The sequence below is a fragment of the Carassius carassius genome, chromosome 50 (assembly GCF_963082965.1).
Source record: "Carassius carassius chromosome 50, fCarCar2.1, whole genome shotgun sequence".
In the NCBI taxonomy this organism is placed as follows: Eukaryota; Metazoa; Chordata; class Actinopteri; order Cypriniformes; family Cyprinidae; genus Carassius; species Carassius carassius.
Window position 1 is genome coordinate 6564703 of NC_081804.1, and position 18368 is coordinate 6583070.

General features: G+C 35.6%; 2 protein-coding genes across 3 annotated transcripts in view; one reads left to right on the forward strand and one right to left on the reverse strand.

Moving 5' to 3' along the window:
• Nucleotides 1–1350: 1350 nt before the first annotated feature.
• LOC132133145 (SUMO-activating enzyme subunit 2-like) lies at nt 1351–12954 on the reverse strand. Its single transcript, XM_059545880.1, has 17 exons — nt 12689–12954; nt 11620–11703; nt 11474–11544; nt 11256–11320; nt 11077–11177; nt 10851–10972; nt 10131–10198; nt 9841–9962; nt 9651–9750; nt 9388–9539; nt 9150–9243; nt 8784–8896; nt 7742–7897; nt 7517–7613; nt 2040–2145; nt 1821–1960; nt 1351–1663 (listed from the first exon to the last, which is right to left on the reverse strand). The coding sequence occupies exons 1-17, from the start codon at nt 12827–12829 to the stop codon at nt 1467–1469; spliced, it is 1929 nt and encodes a 642-aa protein (XP_059401863.1). The 5' UTR covers nt 12830–12954; the 3' UTR covers nt 1351–1466.
• Nucleotides 12955–15657: 2703 nt separating this feature from the next.
• The window catches only part of LOC132133412 (C-C motif chemokine 3-like), a 57154-nt gene continuing 54443 nt past the window's right edge, over nt 15658–18368 (forward strand). The window contains exons 1-3 of one of the 2 annotated variants that reach the window (XM_059546214.1): nt 15668–15833; nt 16215–16335; nt 16448–16815. In XM_059546214.1, the coding sequence (XP_059402197.1) occupies nt 15683–15833; nt 16215–16335; nt 16448–16556 (381 nt within the window). In that variant the 5' untranslated portion in view covers nt 15668–15682 and the 3' untranslated portion in view covers nt 16557–16815. Of the gene's footprint in view, nt 15834–16214; nt 16336–16447; nt 16816–18368 lie in introns of those variants that run through there. The other variant, XM_059546216.1, reaches the window with a different exon arrangement.

The window sequence follows — 18368 nt, forward strand, 5'->3', positions numbered from 1 at the left end:
GCCTCCATCCAATCAGCTTCATCCACTGAGGGGCGTGCAGTGGAGGGCACGCGGCACGCGGAGACAACTATGACGTCACATTCAAGACGGAATTTATTTACATTATTACCCATTCATGTATTACATATAAACTGGGTAATAACGGTAAACATTATTGTGTAAACAAACAAACAAACAAATGCGTTTTCTTACTTTTTCCCACAGTTTATTTATTATTAATACTAATGGCGTTTGTAATTATTTGTAATAATCTGTCCTGGTAGTTTGTCAAAAGCATAATAAAACTAATTTAGAGCCTAAACATAATTTACATTTACAATAAATAATACTAAAATCATTTAAATCACTCATTTGAAAAACAAACACGTCTTAATAAAATGCAACTTGTCAGGGAGTTTAAATTGTCCGAAAGTGAGTTCAGAACAGTGAACCGATTCTTGTACAAAAACCGACCCATCATACAATATGCGCACATTTTTTTTTTTTTTTTTTCGTTTTTAATCCTTTGCTAACGGAAATTGTTTCGAATGGATACGATGGCATTACTTACTCGTCGTGTAATATATATATATATATATTTTTTTTTTTATAATTTTTTTTTTTTGCATTCGCTCATACCACACAAGAAAACAAGTATCTTGACCAAATAAATGAACTGTTGACAATTGCCCGATAAATTTGCCACTTAAGACAATAACTTACATTTTACATGACGTGCCAACTAGAGGAAGGGTTAATGTGTCATGTTGAATCTTAGATTAACCCTTCTGACGACAAATACCACGTGAACCGTGGACCCCGTGACTAATAAGTGAAATCGGAATGATCTTATGTCAAACATTCTAATGTAAACAACGTGCAATTAGGACATTGTGCCCTTTCAAGGTAAACAAAGGTTAAATGAGATACTCTAGTTTATTTAGCTGCTCAATTTGGCCATTAAATCATGGGCTCATCTATACTGCTTAAATAATAGAAAGAAAAAAAAGGAATTGGGTAAATAGTTGTCGGAGTGTATTTTCTTAAAAAAAAGTTACAATATTTTTCATTGTGGTTAAAAAGCAAGACATACAAATCATCATACAGTATTACTGTAAAATTTGGTGATCAGAAATATTACTGAGTTTGGCAACAAAAATCAGTAAAAAATATGAAACATGGTTTCTAGATGAAAAAATGCATTGAAATACCGTGAGCACTTTTTTCAGCCTTTCTAAACCACTGCAAAAAAGACACACACGTTGTAAAAAAAGCATTTTATCCATCGGAGTAAAACCTAACCTGAGTGCAGTATGTAACTCTGTTTTCAGTTCCCAAAACACAAAGTACTGAAGAAAAAGACGACATTCATTGAGCTTGAACCATATTGTACAGATATATTTACATGTTTGGTAAGAGAAACCGTACAAAAAAATCAACTGGAGGAAAATCCTCTATTGTGGACAGGTGATATCTTGTCAATTTTGCTAATCTAGAGCGATGATGTCTTCATCATCATCGGCCGTCTGCTGGTCAAGGCGTTTGCGCTTAGACGAAGTATCATCCGTATTAGTGTCATGATGCTTCCTCTTGCGGTTACTAGACTCCGAGGAAGCTTCCATGGTGCTCGAGGATGGTTCCTCATCAGAGTCTACGATAAGGACATCATCGTCTTCTGCAGCTGCTGTAAATATGAGAAAAGTGCATTACTCAAAAGCAATGAAACTTTTACACCCATTAAATACAAATGATCATGTTTAGCTGAATGTCCAAGCTGTTCATATACAATACTTAGCTGAAATATTCCCTGAGGTTTTGCAGACAATCCATGTTGTTCTTACCTTTAGATGAGGTAGATGGCTGGGCAGAATCTTTGTTACCGTTGGCAATGTTTTTCCCTTCTTCTGGGACACTTGGTGCAGGCGCCTTATCTGGGGCGTCACCCACTACTTCAAACTCGACATCCTTTTCCAATTCCTCACTAAAATAAATGGAAGATACACTTTAATAATCAAAAAACCCAAAGTATCATCCTTGTAGCTAAATGGAGCCACATTGACCTGTGAATTAAATTGACCAGAAGAGTGTAATCCTGTAGGAAGTCATCTACTTGAAGACGGCTGCCGTTCCGAATCCCAAAGTCAGACAAAAATTTGTCATTGTTTCCTGTAGAGAAACAGAGAGACAAAAACTTTAAAGGAGTCCCATTATGCAAAATTCCCTTTAATAAGTTGTTTGAACTCAGATGTGTATCCAGTGACTAAACAATCAGTCTATAATCGTAAAAAATCCAATGACTTCTTTATTTATAATGCCCATAAATCATAAACAATCTCCCCAAATGAGTGGATTCCAGATTTTCCCCTACTCTTACGTAAGAACAGGGAAGCCCCGCCCACAACTGGTGATGATCAGCCCTATTAGCATAGATCCCACCCTGACTGAGCTGCACACAGTCCGCAGTGTTAACATTATCGCTAGAGCAGCTAGTGATATGTCTCTGCTACATAAACTTTATAACTGTTCTGTTGTTAGCTGTAATAATTAACAAAGGTCTCCATCTACTCCCGGCGTCTGAGCCACTGAGGATGCAGTGAATTCATTTTATTCATGAAGTGAATAGGTCCAAGAAAATAGCTAAATTTGTGTATGTTTGTGCAGATCATTGAGACTGCTTTGCAAACTATGGTCATTAAAACACAGGACTAACACAAATTCCGTGTTATGGATGAAGTTGGATCACAAACAGTTGGTAGTGATCCATCTTTGAGAATTCTATTCGCTGTGTGACTGACATTCTCCAGTTTTAGAACTGGAGTGTCCAAAAGGCTCCGCCTTTTTCAGAAAGGTTCTCAACCTTTTTTTCCACCGGGCTGTACTATAGTCCAAGTGAAAGTCTCGCACGCATATCATTTTCATATTACATCACCAATAGAAACCAACCTGATTTATAATATTATCGCCTAAATATTATGATATCTAATCGATTACATTCATTGAAATAAATAATTCTACACCCCATAAATAAAACACCTGATGCTGTCGAGAGCTGACCAATTTTGTGAAATTCGGCTCAAAAGGAGTAACAGCACAATGAGGTTGTGATTGTAAAGCCTGTGTTATATTTCCTCATGAGCAATCCGGACACGTACAGTCGTGGCCAAAAGTTTTGAGAATTACATAAATATTGGAAATTGAAAAAAGTTGCTGCTTAAGTTTTTATAATAGTAATTTGCATATACTCCAGAATGTTATGAAGAGTGATCATATGAATTGCATAGTCCTTCTTTGCCATGAAAATTAACTTAATCCCAAAAAAACCTTTCCACTGCATTTCATTGCTGTCATTAAAGGACCTGCTGAGATCATTTCAGTAATCGTCTTGTTAACTCAGGTGAGAATGTTGACGAGCACAGGGCTGGAGATCATTATGTCAGGCTGATTGGGTTAGAATGGCAGACTTGACATGTTAAAAGGAGGGTGATGCTTGAAATCATTGTTCTTCCATTGTTAACCATGGTGACCTGCAAAGAAACGTTTGCAGCCATCATTGCATTGCATAAAAATGGCTTCACAGGCGAGGATATTGTGGCTACTAAGTTTGCACCTAAATCAACAATTTATAGGATCATGAAGAACTTCAAGGAAAGAGGTTCAATTCTTGTAAAGAAGGCTTCAGGGTGTCCAATAAAGTCCAGCAAGCGCCAGGATCGTCTCCTAAAGAGGATTCAGCTGCGGGATCGGATTGCCACCAGTGCAGAGCTTGCTCAGGAATGGCAGCAGGCAGGTGTGAGCGCATCTGCACGCACAGTGAGGCCAAGACTTTTGGAAGATGGCCTGGTGTCAAGATGGGCAGCAAAGAAGCCACTTCTCTCAAAAAAAAAAAAACAACAGGGACAGATTGATCTTCTGCAGAAAGTATAGTGAATGGACTGCTGAGGACTGGGGCAAAGTCATATTCTCCGATGAAGCCCCTTTCCGATTGTTTGGGGCATCTGGAAAAAGGCTTGTCCGGAGAAGAAAAGGTGAGCGCTACCATCAGTCCTGTGTCATAACAACAGTAAAGCATCCCGACACCATTCATGTGTGGGGTTGCTTCTCATCCAAGAGAGTGGGCTCACTCACAATTCTGCCCAAAAACACAGCCATGAATAAAGAATGGTACCAAAACACCCTCCAACAGCAACTTCTTCCAACAATCCAACAACAGTTTGGTGAAGAACAATGCATTTTCCAGCACGATGGAGCGCCGTGCCATAAGGCAAAAGTGATAACTAAGTGGCTCGGAGAGGTCCTGCAGAGGTCCTGAAAAAGAAGGGCCAACACTGCAAATACTGACTCTTTGCATAAATGTCATGTAATTGTCGATAAAAGCCTTTGAAACGTATGAAGTGCTTGTAATTATATTTTAGTACATCACAGAAACAACTGAAACAAAGATCTAAAAGCAGTTTAGCAGCAAACTTTTTGAAAACTAATGTAATTCTCAAAAAATTATTTTATTGACAGATTGCACAGGTTCGAGTAGCAATGAGCTTCTTCACACTGCCTGCACATGTGCAATTGTGCTTTTGAAGCCTTCTGACCACGCACACCTGTCCGCGCGGTCATAAAAAATGGGAGGCACGTTCATCCTCTCAGAGCCTTCGCACACACTCTCCCATGGCGATTTTTACATCATGCCTACCTAACGGTCCATAGCGGCTTGCGGAAGCGGAAAGTATAACAGAGGCTTAAGATGCAGTCTGTAAAACACTCACGGGAGCATGACTTGACGCGCGACATTGCAGAAAATGTGCATTCACAAATGTAGCCTATGTTGATCCTAATATGGAAAGCACTTTTGAATTTAATAATATGAGGTTCTCTCCAGAGATGTTTTGCCACATTTCTTTAATTAAGGATGATTGCTACGTAGTGTATGGTGTTTCCATTTGTCTGAACTTCAAGTGAGTTGCGGTGCAAACCGAAAATCCAGCACTCTCCTTCACTATGATACTGCAACTATTCTTGTTTGTATGTGTGCCATCGTTGGCATTTTCCACATTTCTCCCTTAAAAACAAATTTGTCCATTCATTAAATTTTACCTGAACTAATGGCTGTTGATGACTATTTGAATTGAGTTCTGCCAAAGTGCGCGCTGGTACAGTATGTGTTTTTTAAGTGTGTAACCTTATGTGAGTAGGTCTGCTGATGTCTGAAAATAATATATGAAAAACTAAATTTCACATAAAAAAAAAAACATTAGGATATAGCTTATATTTCTTTAGTACATTTTTTAATTAAGGTAAAAAATAAAATTAATTGTAAAAAAAAAAAATTTTTTAATTGTGTTCAGCATGGTGGGCCGCATTTGAATTTGTGAAGGGCCGCGGGTTGAGAACCACTGATTTAAAGAGACGCACGAAAACAATATTTGTGCTTGCACCCAAAAAGACTAATTTTGGGCATAATATAATAAATGATTTGTGGGGTAATCTGAGATGAATCGCCACAGACACATTCTGTGGACACCTGACTAAAAATTATATCTTGTAAAAAAGGGGCATAATAGGTCCCCTTTAAAAAAAAAAAAAAAAAAAACAAACGTTTATAATGCCAAACCTGACAAAATTTGAAATTATCCTCATTAGCCAACGGACAAAGAAATGTAGAAATACAACCCGAATTCCGGAAAAGTTGGGACGTTTTTTAAATTTTAATAAAATGAAAACTAAAGGAATTTCAAATCACATGAGCCAATATTTTATTCACAATAGAACATAGATAACGTAGCAAATGTTTAAACTGAGAAATTTTACACTTTTATCCTCTTAATTAGCTCATTTAAAATTTAATGCCTGCTACAGGTCTCAAGAAAGTTGGCACGGGGGCAACAAATGGCTAAAAAAGCAAGCAGTTTTGAAAAGATTCAGCTGGGAGAACATCTAGTGATTAATTAAGTTAATTGATATCAGGTCTGTAACATGATTAGCTATAAAAGCTTTGTCTTAGAGAAGCAGAGTCTCTCAGAAGTAAAGATGGGCAGAGGCTCTCCAATCTGTGAAAGACTGCGTAAAAAAATTGTGGAAAACTTTAAAAACAATGTTCCTCAACGTCAAATTGCAAAGGCTTTGCAAATCTCATCATCTACAGTGCATAACATCATCAAAAGATTCAGAGAAACTGGAGAAATCTCTGTGTGTAAGGGACAAGGCCGGAGACCTTTATTGGATGCCCGTGGTCTTCGGGCTCTCAGACGACACTGCATCACTCATCGGCATGATTGTGTCAATGACATTACTAAATGGGCCCAGGAATACTTTCAGAAACCACTGTCGGTAAACACAATCCGCCGTGCCATCAGCAGATGCCAACTAAAGCTCTATCATGCAAAAAGGAAGCCATATGTGAACATGGTCCAGAGGCGCCATTGTGTCCTGTGGGCCAAGGCTCATTTAAAATGGACTATTTCAAAGTGGAATAGTGTTTTATGGTCAGACGAGTCCAAATTTGACATTCTTGTTGGAAATCACGGACGCCGTGTCCTCCGGGCTAAAGAGGAGGGAGACCTTCCAGCATGTTATCAGCGTTCAGTTCAAAAGCCAGCATCTCTGATGGTAAGGGGGTGCATAAGTGCATACGGTATGGGTAGCTTGCATGTTTTGGAAGGCTCTGTGAATGCTGAAAGGTATATAAAGGTTTTAGAGCAACATATGCTTCCCTCCAAACAACGTCTATTTCAGGGAAGGCCTTGTTTATTTCAGCAGGACAATGCAAAACCACATACTGCAGCTATAACAACAGCATGGCTTCGTCGTAGAAGAGTCGGGGTGCTAACCTGGCCTGCCTGCAGTCCAGATCTTTCACCTATAGAGAACATTTGGCGCATCATTAAACGAAAAATACGTTAAAGACGACCACGAACTCTTCAGCAGCTGGAAATCTATATAAGGCAAGAATGGGACCAAATTCCAACAGCAAAACTTCAGCAACTCATAGCCTCAATGCCCAGACGTCTTCAAACTGTTTTGAAAAGAAAAGGAGATGCTACACCATGGTAAACATGCCCCGTCCCAACTATTTTGAGACCTGTAGCAGAAATTAAAATTGAAATGAGCTCCTTTTGTGCAGAAAATTGTAAACTTTCTCAGTTTAAACATTTGCTATGTTATCTATGTTCTATTGTGAATAAAATATTGGCTCATGTGATTTGAAAGTCTTTTAGTTTTCATTTTATTAAAATTTAAAAAACGTCCCAACTGTTTCGGAATTCGGGTAGTAAATATAGAAACAATTACGTAAATACATAAGTGTGGAAATAAATAAATGTATAAAATGGAAGAAAAAAAATGAATATGGAAAAAAATATACATAAGGAAATAAAAGTATATATATTTATTTTAGTTTTTACTTTTCTTTGTATAATTATTTATATATTTAATTCACATTTTTTACATTTCTTTGTATATTTATTACAAATTTTTGTCAGGTTTGGCCTTCCATACAGAGTATGTAATAGTAGAGCACGATGCCCTCTAGAGGCTAACTTAATACCTTCAGTCTCTCCTTCCTCTGAGGAGATGAGGATAGTTCCTTTTCCATCCTCAATTTGCACATCTGGTGCCACCATGCCAAACTTTTCCTTCAGTATCTGAAAATGCAACACCATGAATGAAAAAATTTGAATCTCTTGGATACCAAAAAAAAAAGTATATATATATATATATATATATATATATATATATATATATATATATATATATATAAAATGACTAGTACCTTGTCCTGAAGAGCTTGCACAAAGGTCTTGTGCACATTAAGTTTGACTGTGACCTCAGGTTTGCTGGCACACACGTAACAGTTGGGATTAGGAGGGTCCAGCGCACACGGTACGAGAAGCTTTTTTCTGGGGTTTGGCTGCTTATTCAGGAAAATCTTTAAAAAAAAACATAAGAATAAGACTACGGGCCTGTCCAAATACCCACCCTTGCAGACCTGGACACTTGAGAGCACATGCACACAACGAGTAGTAAGTGCGCAAGACTGCCCCAGATCACACCAAAGCGCTGTCCCCATAACACACACTAAACCCACACTATCACAAATACCTCTTTGAAGTGGTAATCAAGGCTAAGCGTAACACCCCATCATTCATCATGTTACTAATCATGACAGTTTTTGCCAAGATCTCACAGAAACCTCTCCACTATAAAAATTTGTTAGATATTACACTTAATTTAACAGAAAAACAAAGTGTTGAACATTTTACTGGTGCAAAGATGACTGTGTATTTTGTTCAACATTTGCAACTGCTTTTTATCACTTAATCAAAAGCACCACAATTACTAAACTGTAAAATCGGTTATAGGTACTAGTACAGAGATTTAGAATGTTATTTTAAATGCAATGTATTGAAAATCAGAATAAAGCTTTGCTTGCATAAAAAGCTTGCATTTTTATAACACTGTAAGTGTGTTCCATTAGGTAGAGAAAAGTTCAGCACACACTTGTGGTCTTCATGCTTGAACTTGAACACGTAGGCGAATTACAGGAAATATATTACACAAGCAGACAAATGCAAAGACAGCAAGTGTGAGTACTTGGACAAACGCTGTAACTCCCACCTATACCACTTGACAAGTTTTTCAGAAACAGGAAAGGGTTAAAAGGTCTTCATAACCAAAACTACAGCAGAGATGTGATTACCTTAAACCAAGTGAGAACATTTAATGGAAAAATGTACTAGATATAACAGGACATGATGCAATTCGGGTGTTAAAGTTGCGTGTCAGGTGTGAAAGGAGCAACACTGCAAGTTTACCATGTGACACTGGTCGAACTCTGAGTTAAGAGTCTTCAGCGCCTCCAGAACAATGAGCCCAGCGATGATGGCATTAGTGGTGGCTATTGCTGGAATGATGTTCCCTGCCATGGCTAGATCAGAAGGAAATTATTTTATTTATTATTTATTCATTTTAAAGCCATGAGTTATAAGGCTATACAACATTAATTTGAAGTTTAATTCTCAGTGATTGAAGCATAAAAATAAATAAATAAATAAATAAATAAAACAAATGTTAAGCCAAAAATGGAATAATTTAAAAAGACACTTTAAAAGAAAATGTTTTCAAACACCAACTAATAAGATTATTTTGAATCATTTAAGTCAAGGCAGTCATATCCTTACATTTGACATCAAAGCGGCTTTTCATGTTCATGCTGAAGACGTTCATGCGCAAGTTTGCAGCTGCTGTTACGAAGTCCATGGCTGGAGGATCATCCTGAAAACAGCAGCACAAATTAATTAATTAAACCAAATAAATTACATTTATAAACATTCATTTTTTTTGTATAAATATGTATGGCTTACTAGTTACACAATAAAATGAGAGAAAGGTATTTTGTGTATATCTGATATTCCTCACCTTGTCCCAGACTAGCTCTGCACCTTCACCCTTCTCTATCAGCTGAGATCGGAGTGTTTCTACACTGCGGTGGAAAAGCCGAGCGTAACCCTGAACACCCAACACCTGCTGGTCCTTCAGACCTGTGCCACAGGCCTCCTCCTGAGAAGATTCTTACACACACACACCACAGCTTCATTAACATGTCTTTTAAACACAGTTTCTCATTTTCAATATAACCAAAGCTTTTGTCGTGTACAGATCATTCCCGAACAAACACACACCATGCTGATGGATTTCAGTCCAGTCTAGAGGTAATGGGGCTTTTCTCTTCTTCCACAACTTATCCATGGTCAAAAGATACATGATGTCATCTTTAAAAAGCTGAAATGATGCACAATATCACCTTTAGACTATTTCTAAAAGGACAGACGTGGTAATGAAGTTATGTCAAGTATGTAACAGAACTTGCACCTTATTGAAGAGTTTGACAGGATCATAACCTGTGGAACGAGCCCACTCTTTAGTGGACACCCGCTTGATGTCTCCATCCTTATTGGAGGCTGTAGCTCGGGCTGCTGCATCTGCGAGGTTCCCTGTAGTCAATAAACGTCCCAGAAACATCTTTTCATCAAATGGGCCCAATTCAAACTTACAGTTCGTTTCCTTCCTTAAATAAAAGATAGTTTATGCCTTTGATGCATAAAACCACACATGTATTTTTCTTCTAAGCACATTTAAGTTGTAAATGTGCGACTACTCACAAGCAGCCTCAGGGTCAGCTGTGTCAGGTGACACCTCCTGATCCGCATCCTCCTCGCCAAAAAGCTGACTAGGGAGGCAATCCAAAATGACATGTAAGTGGAGGAGAATAATTTAATTAGCTTTCAAACACAAGTTAATAATATTCATACACCATTTCACATAATAAAACTATCATCAGATACACACAGAAAATACTTTTAAGAAACGATGACCGAAATATTTTACTATTGTAAAGAAGAACGCACTTCTCAAAGTAATACTAACAATAAGATTAATACAGTTTATTAAAACAATCTTTTAAGGTATATCACACAATATTTCATTCAGATTTTAATTTAAACTGGAAACCTCTGTTGTGCAGGCCGGCACATTGTTTGTCAAAAAAAAAAAATTTTTTTGGTAAAGTATTATGAATTCAATTTAAATTCCACCATTTTTTATAAATTTGTTTTAAATCATAAAACAAGGACTCTGGGAGGGGAATATCATCAGTTTAGTCTCTGTGATGAGACTAGCGAGGGTGTCAGTTTTCTACCCCCGTGGTAAAGGGTCAACCACTGGTGGTTTTGATGTGTTTTTTGAGGGAAAGTCCTGTCAGTTTAATCACTGCACTGTTCAGTATTGTTTGTGCAAAGTGCATAAAAACACAGAAACAAAACACAGAACAAAAGTCAAGTGTAATTACACTTCAAAGAGACGTATTAGTGTAGACAACTTACTTGAAGAGATATTTGGCCCACACGATGCAGTGAATGGGTTCTGAGGGAGTGTTACGAATGGTGCAGCCTGGGAAGGTTTTCTGCGTGGGTTTAGGCTGACACTCATAGCACTCTGTTTGACCCTGCAGTTTGCAGATTTACAAAATGTGATTGCCAAGAGAGTGGCATTTAGATGAATACAGCAACATGTGCCACAAAAGTTGCTGATTTAATAGAAGAGCCTTGCCTTCTTGATAACTGTGACTTGTCCCAGATATCCAGCCGTGCCGCTCTCAATGAGGGGAATGTCAGCAGCCAAACACATCCTGTTGACGTGATTCCTGGCCGCTGCAAGGACAAAAGAAAAGACATTTTAGAAATGTAGAGTTCCTTAACTTTTACCAAAGACGGCTAAATTATTCACACCTCTGTTGTCCAAAGCATTCATGACAAGCTGGAAATTTCTGAAGAATTCCACATCATAATCTTGGCTGCAAAGTGCAAAGAAAAAAACATTGGAGCTCAACGTTTTTGATTTTAAAATATTTTTTATAGTATCCACAGACAAATAATATTTTGTAATGCACTATCAAATGTCCAGACACTATCAAGTCTTTATCTAGGTAAAATGTAACTGGACTCACTTCATGATGCTGTCATGGTAAGCAGTGATGTTCGCAGATGGGCAAAACCGAAGCACACTCTCCTTGGCAACCTGAAACACACTAATAATTAATTGTCTGATGCAGATTTTTAAATCACACATGTTAAAGTCAGTTATACAGTTTACCTGAGCTTTAGACTTTCCAACATGTTTCTTCTGAAACAGGAACTGTCTGTTGAGGTTGCTGACATCAATGGTGTCCAGGTCAATCTGCAAATGAGGATAATTTTTTTTTAAAGATAATAAAAACAACAACAACAATATTACAATATAGTAATCATTACATAAAGTGCAAAACCATGCTAGCATGAAAACACAATGCATTTTAAAGGGTCCCTAAAAGTACCCAGGTTGTGTACCATTGTAACACACCAGTTTTTTAAATGGCATAAAATGCCATAATTAAACAATGTGTTTATTTGCAGTATTCATTATTTAGTAACTAAAAAAATCAACTGCCAAATTTGCATTTCCAACATTTTGTATCATTTAATATTATTTTTCAGTTTTACAATTACTTAGATATTTATTTTCATCATGCATTTTAAAGCCAAAATAGGACACACTAAAAAGTTGGTTGCGTGCCACTGTAACTCTTAATAATACACAAATAAAAACACTGAAAGCCTCGTCAACTTAATCTCTCTTCAATATCAGTTAAGTGTGTGCTTTTTATAACTTTAAGTTTGTTACATTTGTCAGATTACAATCTTACCACAATCCCTTCACAATAATTTTGAACTGTAACCAACTAATTAAATTATGTAATTATTATGCATACACGTAGAAACCCGAGCGTTACATTATCCTGCTAATAAAAAGCTTTCAGTTTTAAGCTTTCAGCTTTCAGATGCTGTTTATTGAAACAAAATATAATCTTTGTCTGATACCATATTTAAAATAATAAAGACATTTTCATTTCAAAATAATGTTTTCGAATTTAATGTAAAGAGTGGTCACATTTGTCAGTGTTTTCAGGGAGATTTGTAAAACTGAACACAGTGCAAAAGAGAAGAGCTGGCTTGTTTACGATGAAACGAGAGGCATTACGTCCTTAAAATCCGTGATGTGACGAGTTATGTATTGGTGTATATAAGTCACGGCTCTCAATTTATTTCATTATTATACATGAGGATATGAGATAATAGGGCCTGATTCATGCAGCACAAAGAGAGTCCGCCTTCCTCCAACTTACCACTTCAATATTCTTAAAGCCGGTGAGCACCAGGTTTTTCAGCAGCTCGCAGCCGATGCCTCCCGCCCCGACCACCAGCACCCGGCAGGAGGAGAGGGAGTCGGCGAGCTCTTTGCGGAGAGGTCCCACCAGTTTTGCCATTCTCGGCGTTTCAGCGGCGCGGAGAAGCAGCAGTTTGATCCAGCGGAGAGGGAAGAGACCAGGTGCGCATGCGCAGAGGATGAGCGCGCAGCACAAAAGCGAGTAACACGCAGCTGGATTTACTAGCGACTTCTGCTGGTGCGGCTCAGCTACAAAATACATTTATTAGAACATAAAACGGAAATAAAAAGAATACAATTCCTAATAGCAAATATTTACATAATTAAATAAGGGTAACACTCTGCAATATGGTCCAATTTGTTCAAATGTGTAAATGCATTAGCTAACAAATTACAATGAGCAATAGGCCTAAAGTTATCTATTTAAAAAAACTATAAATCTTTGTAAATGTTAGTTAGTAAAAATATAAATGTTCATTGTTTATTCGTGTTCACAGTGAATTAATTAACAAATAAATTCGACAAAATTGACATACCGTATATAAAAATTATTATTATTAATAATAAAAAAATTTAAGCCTGAATGCACTGTTAGTAACTTTGGATAAAAGTGTAATAAAATAAATGCTTTAGTATTTATTTAATATTTATGCTTCAGTATTACTCATTGTTAGTAGCCTACATGTAAACCCGTGTAATAAAATTAATACAAATATACTGCTCATGACTCTCATAAATGACGTCGGGATAATGGGGCCTGATTCATCCAGCGCAGAGAGAGTCTGCCTTCCTCCAACAGCAATTATTAAGTAATTAAAAATAAATAAATAAAATAAATTACAATGAATTAAAAAATAATTAATGAATCAAAGATACATACATACATGTTATAATACATGTATATATATACACACCCAAAATTGCATTTTCATGCAGCTTTGCTCCTCTGTATAATGAATGACGTGGTTAAGACCAAAACTGCAGCGCATTAAATAGCCACCGCTGAAGTTGTGAAGTGTAGGTGACAGTTTCAGAAGGGTGTTTTTCTCAGAATAATGATGGTCTGATCTACGTGTCTTTTCCAGTGAACTAAAAGGCCCATTCTGCTCTTCTGACAAGAACATATTTTAAACTAATTCTTTAAAGGGAATTTAAAAAATAGTCAAGTTTAATGTAGATTAAGTGGATGACTTTGTCCTGCAATTATATGGAGAAACTTTAAAATCACTTAATTCATTTAAATCCTGAAAAAGTCCAATAGAGTGATTCAAATCTCACATTAGCCAGTTTGACTAATTTTATCATATTCTACATACTGTAACACTAAGTACCTCATATCAAAATGAGTCATAACAGAGTGAGTCAACGTTACTCATGTCATTACTAAAGAAATAAAAATGACACACTGCTGGTGCTTCCTCGGGGTTTTGATGATCTGCTGAATGAATCTGGTTTATGGTTCATTCACTGTACTTTAGTAATAATATTTTAGCAGGTCTGCTTGTTATTCTGTTAAATTATCAAATCGTTACTTGTGAATTGGTCAAATTGATCATGAATATTTCTGAAAACAAACAAACATGCACAGTTTGTGAGCAAGATGATTATATGACTGATACATACATATTCATACACATTTACACATTCTAGTAGAGTATTTGCATATGTGCCATTTACTGAACATGAAAATGAGAGTACATATCATACAAAAAACCACAGGCCAAATGTGCAGAACACTAAGATCTTGATCGTTATCAGGCTGAGTAGATTTTTCTAAGATGCATCACCTTTATATTACATCTTCACATGGCTTTCCATTGTTTCGAGAAGAACGACCCTTTATGTAATATGTAAAGAGCATTTCATGAATCTATTATAAACAGATTAAGAAAAAAAATGTTGGAAATACCACATGAAATGCTAAACACTGTAAATAAAATTGTACATGAAGTGCACCATATCACCAGATCACTGACAGACCAAAAAAGTTGGTTTATAATGATAACAGGAAGTTATTTATTTTTTCTAAGCGCTATCTAAACCACTATGAAAACATATAATACTTGTGTTGGATCATTATTAAAAAAAATAATATTAATAAATAAAAAATGAATTGAATATTTAGGCAATACAGTATTCACTTCTAAATAAGTGAAATACATATTAATACTCTATAGACAATAATTAGTAGAATAATTTAAATTGTTATTTTCTACATTTTATTTATCTAAACGTATTATTGATAATAGTTTTTAATTATAAAAGTTGTATAGTATTATTAAAGTTGTGACTTTTTAATGTTAAATATTTAATACTTATAATATTTTACATTGTAAATAATTACATTTGAAATAAAGAATAATACATATTAAATAATATATTTAATATTTATATAATAAATAATTATATTTGCCTCAGGATTTAATGTCATTATGAAATATGCTGCATATTCATATTTGAATATATTTCCATTATATAATACAACACATTTCCATTTTAGTTTAATATTTGTATTTTGAACACCCATGTCAGTTCGTTTACTTTTTTGAGTGACTGTGAAAAATGAATTTGTCACTGTGAATTATGACTCGTGTAATTGATGAATTACAGTCCTTCTGTGCTTCGGACACAAAAAATGCAATGTAGATATTTTTTTACACAATATGTTACACAAGTTGAAAATAATAATAAAAAAAACGTATGATTTTCTTTCTTGCGTTGGACATTAGCAAAAAAGCTGCTCTCTCTGAAGATGTGCTCTAAACTTATGACTCCTGTATTTTATCTTTTCACGATCTCTTCTTGCAAAAAGCATGCAAACCCAGTATAGCAAATGTGATTCTCTGTGTGAACTTTGAAGAAGAGGAGGGGGGATGAAATATATTTCCTTATCAAACCACAGATCTGAGTTTCTATTTAGCATCACGTCCAAAAAAAAAAAAACCATTTAAAGATGTGGTGCAGAATTGGACTGTCTCAGACATCTGCAGCAGCTCATTATCAAAGCTTGAAGATCAGCTTCAGATCAGAAACCATGAGGGCATCTTCTTTGTGTCTGGTGTTCGGGCTGGTCCTGATGATGGCCTGGACTTCTGAGGCTCAGCGTAAGTTCTCTTGAAGTACAGTTTTTCTTCTGACTAAATTATTATTTGTATAAGACATGAAGCTGTAAAGTTTAAGTGATTAGAATGGATCAAATGAGAAACTAAAGAATTTATAGTGGAACCTTTACATGTTCATCAATAAACTTTGATTTCTCCAGTAAGTTAAAAACATACAGAGCTTGAAAGAACCCAGAAACAAACTGATGCTGATTAACCAGCCAGATATGGTCCTTCACAGAACCTAAAGTTTTAGAAAACCTTTATTTTGAAGGATGAATAATATCAAAATAATATTTATATTTATTATATTTTATACATGGTTGGATATGATCAATTTCATGGTGCTCTAAAACTAGACGATATATTTTATCTCACCAACAGCTCAGGCTGCTGTTCCAATTCCCGAGAAGTGTTGCTTCAATTTTATTGACTTTGCAATTCCAAGCAAAAGAATTGTGAGTGCTCTGAAGACAGGTTCACATTGCCCTGTCCCTGGCATTGTGTAAGTATTTAACTCTAAAATATATTTTAAACTTCCAAATGCTCCTTTTAAATTGTAGACAAATGATTAAACAGATTTTGTGCATGTATGACAATGTGAACTTTCCCTGCAGGGTTACGACACCTAGAACCGAATTTTGCGTGAAACCAGACGAGGCTTGGATAAAGAGTTTTTTGGAGGAGCTCGAGAAAAAAAAAAAGAATAATGCTGTTACTGCTTAATAAAACTGTCTTTTCTTAAGAAATGCATTTTTGCTGAAACTGAATGTTAAACTCTTTTCATTGGTAACACTTTACAATAAAGTTCATTAGTCAACATTAGTTAACTACTTTAGTTAACATGAACTAAGAATGAACAACACCTCTACAGCATTTATTAATCTTAATTAATGTCAATTTCAACATTTATGAAACATCTTTGTTAAGTGTTACCTTTTCATTTAGCACTTAATCTTTGCAAATAAATATTAAAATTCAATGACATTACCTGGTGTCAGACTCATTTGAATGTGTGCATATTCATGTAGGTCTATTAAATTAGCATAAATAGAAACAATAGTATAATTCTCATCAGGATAACATTTCACATTTAATAATGTGCAGTATATATATATATATATATATATATATATATATATATATATATATATATATATATATATATATAATTTTTTTTCTATTAAAACAACATACTAGAAGATCAGTGTGTGGTTGTAGGTCCAGGAATGGTGGGTGTTTGAAACCTCTCAGTGCTTATCAAACCTCAGATCTGTGTTTCTGTTACATCACACTGGAAAATATTGAAATCATGAAGCAGCTTCTAATTCATTCAGATTTTTCCAACTTCAACTTCAGATCAGAAACCATGAGAACATCTTGTGTTCTGGTGTTGGACTGGTCCTGCTCATCACTTCTGAAAATCAAAGTAGGTTCTCTTGTAGTCTGAATTATTTACTGAACAATTTAACTCAAGGATAGAGTTGATCTGCAGAGAAATCCCTTATATTTAGTGTAAAACAATGTTGTTGTTATGTTAATATTTTGTCACAGAAATTCAACCAAACATTAAATAAAACTTTTTACCTCAGTTTCAACATCTAGAGGCAAATTTAGTGTGAAAGTAGACGTTGCTCAGAGAAATAGAGAAACTTGACTGTTATCAGTGAAAATGCAACAGTTGTATCCAAAATAATAATGTTTATTGTTCAGAATAATTTCCTTTCTAAATGCGTTTTTGTTCCTCATTTATCCGAGATAAAAGAACCAGAAATTACGTGAATCTAAACTAGTTTTTGAGTTCTGTTTCCAAATATGGTCCTAGTTCAGAAAATAGTTAAGGAACTTTCAAAACTCAGAGGAACTGAAGCAACATCCTATAATATTATTGTAATTATTTTTATATCCATCCATATCAAAAAATGAATATTGTTATTAATAATGACAATCGTGCCATTTTGTATAAGAGAGAGAGAGAGAGAGAGAGAGAGAGAGAGAGAGAAAACTTTATTAATCTCGAAAGGGAAACTGGTTTGCCACCAACTTAAAACATTCAGCCAACAAGCACACCACATAGCTAACACACATAAATAAATAATTCAACATTTAAAAACTATGAAAAACATGATTAAGAGACCAATGAGACATGATTATAACAAGATACAATTGCACAATTCAGAAATGCAGGGCAAAGAACAGACAGTTCAACAGTTTGACAGTCAACAGTGTTCATTAAATTATCTGACCGCTGCAGGAACAAAAGTCCTTCTCAATCGCTCACTGGAGCACCGAGGCATAATTAAACGCTAGCTGAGAGAGCTTCTGAGTCCGTTAAAAACACCATATAGTGGATGGCCTTCAAAAAACATAATTTTTTAATTTCGACCTCATCCTCTTCTCCACAATGACCTCAAGTGAGTCTGGGATAAGACCAATAACTGAACCAGCTCTCCTGATCAGCTTATTTATCCTATTTTTATCATCAACAGATAAGCTGCCTCCCCAGCAAAGAACAGCATGAAAAAGAACACTAGCCAA